Source organism: Theropithecus gelada, unplaced genomic scaffold (genome assembly GCF_003255815.1).
Source record: "Theropithecus gelada isolate Dixy unplaced genomic scaffold, Tgel_1.0 HiC_scaffold_2144, whole genome shotgun sequence".
In the NCBI taxonomy this organism is placed as follows: domain Eukaryota; kingdom Metazoa; phylum Chordata; class Mammalia; order Primates; family Cercopithecidae; genus Theropithecus; species Theropithecus gelada.
Genome location: NW_020258589.1, coordinates 1 through 6,079, shown reverse-complemented (window position 1 = coordinate 6,079; position 6,079 = coordinate 1). Strand labels below are relative to the sequence as shown.

The 6,079-nt window shown below is 54.5% G+C and overlaps 1 protein-coding gene across 1 annotated transcript; it reads right to left on the bottom strand.

The window, feature by feature from the left end:
- Positions 1–729: 729 nt before the first annotated feature.
- LOC112617508 (uncharacterized protein C16orf71 homolog) lies at positions 730–5,293 on the bottom strand (the record flags this gene model as incomplete). Its single annotated transcript, XM_025374265.1, has 5 exons — positions 730–1,027; positions 1,338–1,439; positions 1,856–1,993; positions 3,327–3,468; positions 5,176–5,293. Coding segments are annotated over 5 exons (783 nt in total), but the record flags the coding sequence as incomplete, so codon positions are not given.
- Positions 5,294–6,079: the final 786 nt, after the last annotated feature.

Below are 6,079 nucleotides of genomic sequence, written 5' to 3'. Positions count from 1 at the left end.
TCCCAAAGTGCTGGGATTACAGGCTTGAGCCACCGCGCCCGGCCTTGCTTGGTTTTTAAAAAGACCTTATTGATGGAAATACTAGATGCCTGCTTAAAAAAATGCAGACCTGGCCGGGCGCGGTGGCTCACGCCTGTAATCCCAGCACTTTGGGAGGCCGAGGCAGGCGGATCACAAGGTCAGGAGATCGAGACCACGGTGAAACCCCGTCTCTACTAAAAATACAAAAAAAAATTAGCCGGGCGCGGTTGTGGGCGCCTGTAGTCCCAGCTACTCGGGAGGCTGAGGCAGGAGAATGGCGTGAACCCGGGAGGCGGAGCTTGCAGTGAGCCGAGATCGCGCCACTGCACTCCAGCCTGGGCGACAGAGCAAGACTCTGTCCCAAAAAAAAAAAAAAAAAAAAAATGCAGACCTGGAGACAGACGAAGAGTCCCAGAGTCCCGCAGAGAGCAGCACCCCGTCCTCCTGCTGTCCCTGCCCCTCTTCCTCAGAGGACCAGGCCCCTTTCTCCCAAAGCCGTTGTCACACGTTACATACAGATTTGCATCTGCATCCTTGCTCTAAGTTCACGCATCTGTGACCGAGCTCTAACAGGGTGGGCAACAGTCCGCAGCCTGAAGGTCCCTGCCTGTGGAATGCCCCTGCTAGTGGAAATGCAAGGACAACAAGGGGATGCCAGGGCCCATGGTCCATGGCAAGTCAGCCCACCCCTGCCCACTCCTGGGATCCCACTACCTGAGGCAGCTACAGTTGGTCCAAGGGAGGCATCAGGGCCTCCCTGGCTGCCCCTGGCTCAGGAGCATCCCCCAGGGCCCTGGGCCTGCCTCTTGGGAGTCGGGCCTGGGCGCTCTGCCCCTTGGCGCAGAGCTTCATGTGTTGCTTCCTCACAGTTCCTGATGCAGCCGTGTCTTCAGGGGCCTGAGCCCTCTTGCCACCAGGCCCCTTGTTGGCGGGCAGCTTGGGCTGGGCTATCCCCTTCCGAAAGGCCCTGAGCTGCTGGAGAAGCTGGCTCTTCCCGGTACAGCTCCTGTGACACAATGAGACCAAACAACCCCGTGGGGGCCGCACCTCCCAGCACTCCTTACTGAAACGGGAGAAAAGCAGGTAAGCTCAGCTCCCATTTCAGAGTAAGAATGCAATTCAGGCGGCCCATCGCCGCTGCCACTGCTGGGACCCAGTGGACATGGGCGGGATGATGGAAGCTGTGCCGCCCCCCAACCCTGTGTGGTGGGTGCAGCAAGACCTCACCACAGGCGGTAAATGTGCCAGGTGGAGGGCTTGCTGCGGAAAGCAGAGGTGGGACATCTGCAGGTGGCCGGAGGCCCCTTGGTGGTTACCGTAGCCCCAGGGAGGAAGGAGATGCCCCCTCTGCGTTTCCCAGAGCTGCCATCTCCACTTCCTCCTCCTCCTCCTCGCTGTCAGAGGAGCTGTGGCTGGAGCTGCGGGGAGAGAAATGGGTTTCTGGATGTGCCCACTCCACCTGGTGTTCCAACTCCTGTTGGGGCCTGAAGCACTTGGGCTTTCCTGGTGACCTAATGCAAGAGGGCTACAGCCACACTGGAGGCTGGTGGACGCCCTGCCAGGAGGTGAGGGCAGGTGTGGGTGATGCACTCTATTGTATAGAGCCCAGCCCGAGGAGGTGTGCCCCGTGCCCCTCTTCTTCCCTCCCTGCAGGGACCCAGGGGGACTGTAGGCCAGACTCTGTTCCAGGCTAAAAGCACTTTTCAATTGAGAATTGATCCAAGCCTTTTGAAGTCCCTGTTCCTCCCCACTGGGATCCACCAGAGGCTTTGTGAGGTCAACAGGCAACTCCGCAAAGTAGAGGCTGGTATGGGGTAGTCACTGCCCTCTGGACCTTGCTGGGGACAGGTGGTCTGGTGGCACCGTCTGCCGCAGGTCAATGAAGATGGTGGGGGGCTCTGTGTTAAGCCTCATGCCCTGGGCCAGCTGCGGGCCTGGCCCGGCCTCGGAGCCCGGCTTCCTCGAGGAACATCTGAGATGAGAAAAGCAGGTGTTGTGGAGTCACCTGTCTGTGATAACTCTGTGACCTGCACTGGGTGTGTCCAGTCACAATGCTCGTGGCTGCCCCCCAGTGAGTGCCCACTCTCTACCAAAAGGCTCATTAAACACATTTGCTCTTTTACGCTTCAGAACAGCCTGTGAGATTTAGGCCACCGCTGGCCAACAGAACTTCCCTACTGATGGACATGCTGTCTATCTGTGGTAAGTGTAGCCACTTGCCATAAGTGACTAAGTTTACATTTAAGCCATTTAAAATCAAATGAATAAAAACTTCAGTTCCTCAGTCACATTCATCATGTTAGGTGTTTAATACCCACACATGGCTAATGGCTGCCATGGTGAACAGTGCAGGTCTCTCCATTTTTTTTGAGACAGAGTCTCGCTCTGTCACTCAGGCTGGACTGCAGTGGCCAGTGGTGTGATCTTGGTCACTGCAACCTCCACCTCCTGTGTTCAAGAGATTTCAGCCTCCCAAGTAGCTGGGATTACAGGCATGCACCAGCATGCCTGGATAATTTTTTTGTATTTTTAGTAGAGACGGGGTTTCGCCATGTTGGCCAGGCTTGTCTTGAACTCCTGACCTCAGGTGATCTGCTCGCCTCGGCCTCCCAAAGTGCTGGGATTACAGGCGTGAGCCACCGCGCCTGGCCAGGTCTAGCCATTTCTGTTTGGTAATTTGGTTCCTAGGCACAGAAACCCACTGCTGCTCAGGTGAAAAGGGATTCCCTGGTTCTCAGATTCCTCAAGTTTGGAACAACCAAAGTGTTGGGAGTGCAGGCATATAGCGGGGCCCTACAGGACCCTGGGGCCCTGCCTCCACCTCTGCCTCTCCCAGCTTCACTGCAGCTTGCCTTTCTCCCTGTGGCAGGACAGGTGGCTGTTGCCCTTCCACCCCTACACAGAGACACAGAGATGGACAAATCCCATGGCCGGGGTCACATGCCCCAGGCTGGACCAATAAGCTGTGGCCAGAGGGGCAGGGTCATGTGATAACCTTCCTACTTCCAGGGAGGCCTCATGGCTTCCCATTGAAGGGAGGGTTCCCACTGGGTTTGGGGAAAGAGCAGGTATTTTAGGGCTTGAGTCCCAGCCCTGCCATTTATGGCCAGGGAGTCAACCTCTGTGAGCCTCGGTTTCCCCATCTCTAAAATGGGGATGATAAGAGTGACTGCCTGATCAGATGCTTGAGAGTGACTGAGAAAATGCACATGGAGTGCCCCGCCCTTAGTAGGCCCAGTCAGTGCTACAAAACCATGGAGCCGTTGTAAAGGACCACAGGAGCCATGCCTGGCTACAGGTCCCACCTGCTTCCTGCCCCTGCCTCCTCGGTGTCCTGGGGGGTGTCGGCAGGCACCTTCCAGGCACAAGCAGAGGCCCTGGACTGCATGGTGCACAGGAGGGCCAGCTGTTCCATGAGCCTGTCGTCGGCGCTCGGCATCGTGCGGTCTGAGGATGGCCAAAGGAGAGGCTGATTAGTGGGGACTTGGCCCACTTACAGCAGCTTGAGCCTCAGGACCCCTGGGGTCTCTGCATGTGAACGGACCTCAGGTTCCTCCACTGCCCCCACCCAGCCCTCTCCCTACTCAGCCTTCTGAGGACTCCACCTCCAGCTCGGCAGGGCTGAGGCGGGCAGAGTCTTTATGAGCAGGGCCTGTGGCACAAGGGCTCTGTGAAGTAGGAGTGACGTGGTTTTAAAAGTTTATCCCACTTCCTCACATCCCGGTCCCACTTGTCACAGGTGATCATAATGAACAGTTCTGTGTGCTGATTTAAAAAACATAACAAAAGGATCATCTTCTATAGGTTTTTTTTCAACTTCATTTTTTTCACTTTGTATATTACATGCTTCCACGTTAACCTACGGAGATCCCCTCACTAGCCGCAGTATTCTGTGCTAAAACGATCTAGCTGGACTCCTACTGAATATGGGCTGTTTCCAGCTTTTCATATTTTTAAACAACACTGCAGCAAACATCTTTGAACACACACTACCTACTAGAGTAACAGTGTAAGACAGATTTTCTAAGTGAAATAGCTTGATCAAAGGGTTATGTGCCTTTAAAATAGAGAATACGTTCAGCCGGGCGCAGTCGCTCACACCTGTAATCCCATCACTTTGGAAGGCCGAGGCAGGCAGATCACCTGAGATCAGGAGTTTGAGACCAGCCTGGCTAACACAGTGAAATCCTGTTTCTACTAAAAACACAAAAAAATTAGCCAGGCCTGGTGGTGTGTGCCTATAATCCCAGCTACTCAGGAGGCTGAGGCAGGAAAATAGCTTGAACCCGAGAGGTGGAGGTTGCAGTGAGCCGAGATTGCACCATTGCACTCCAACTTGGGTAACAAGAGCAAAACTTTGTCTCAAAAAAAAGAAAGAATACATTCTGCCGCACTCCCCTCCATAAAGGGAGTGCCAGTTACACACACATACACACGCACACACGCACCCTCCAGAATGGTTGGCTGTCTACCTCCTGCCTTATGGGGTGTGAATTACAAATGAACAAAACGATATTTAACATAGCACGGGCTGTGAGTCACTGGGGAGTCTTTGCTTTGGGACCAGAGGCAGAAGCTCTGCACCTGCCCTGGCTCCTCTGCCTCAGACCTGCCTCCCCTCGCCTTTGCGGACCGAGTGGGTAGGGAGGGGTTAGAGAGCTTTTATTTTATTTGCAGGACTTCCCAGAGCAAAGCTCTGAGTGTGGTGACAGTGGTGACATCCTTTGCCTGCCTTTTAAAATGGGGAGGCCAGGGGAAGCAGGAATGTGCTTAGGAGCTGATTGTGCACAGAAGGTGGGGCTTCCTCCTCCCAGGAAGAAGGAGGGAGGGAGGGAGGGAGGAAGGAAGGGAAGGAAGGAAAGGAAGGAAAGGAAGGCCGGCCCAGGGAGGTGGGGAGGAGGAGGTATGGGTCATGGGGTGGTGTCTGGAGGCCTCTCCTTTGTCCCTAGGACCTGGCCCACGCCTGGCACGTAGTAGGTGGTCACATATATGTTGAATGAATGAAGTCTTTCAGGGACTGGCAGCATGAATGTTCAGGGCGGGGCCGGCAGGGAAGACACGTGTGGGCTGCAGGACGGTCTGTGACCAGCCTGAGGGGCCCAGGAAGGTGCTGCTTATGGGGATTCACGTGGGCTCCAGTGTTCAAGGTCAGACCTTGAACTTGGCGGCGGTCGGCTGCCCACCACACAGTTCCAGGTCCACGATTTCCCTGGTTGTCTTCTTGCCCCGCCAGACTCTGAAGGATGTAATCCAAATCCCACGCTTCAAGTTGCTGAAATCATTAAAACCAGTGATTATGAGGATGCTGAGGGGCCCCAGAGGCACGGTACCTGCTTCACAGCTGCTGTGACCCATAGAGATGGTCATAGGATGTTGGGGTGTAGAAATCAGGAATTAAATGCATGACAGAGTTTGCAAATGGGCTGACCCCACCTTTCCATTACAGATTGAACGCCTCTGTTAAGGTGGGCCTGCACTTTGGCCACCTCCTTCCTATGCTTTCTTGGAGATCAGTACTATACTTTTGTTTTTGGCACAAAGACGTTGTTTGACCTGAAGGAAACCTTGTGTTGTTTCATTTTGTTTTTGTTTTGTTTCTGAGACCGAGTCTCACTCTGTCGCCCAGGCTGGAGTGTAGTGCTGCGAGCTCAGCTCACTGCAACCTCCGCCTCCCAGGTTCAAGTGATGCTCCTGCCTCAGCCTCCCAAGTGGCTGGAATTACAGGCATGTGCCACCACACCTGGTTAATTTTTTTTTTTTTTTTTTTGTATTTTTAGTAAAGACGGGGTTTCACCATGTTGGCCAGGCTGGTCTCGAACAAACTCCTGACCGCAGGTGATCCACCCGCCTCCACCTCCGCCTCCCAAAGTGCTGAGATTACAGGCATGAGCCACCACACCCAGCCTAATTTTTGTATTTTTAGTAGAGACGGGGTTTCACCATGTTGGCCAGGCTGGTCTTGAATGCCTGACCTCAAGTGATCCATCCGCCTGGGTCTCCCAAAGTGTTGGGATTACAGGCGTGAGCCACCGAGCCCAGCCAAACCCTGTGTTGTTTT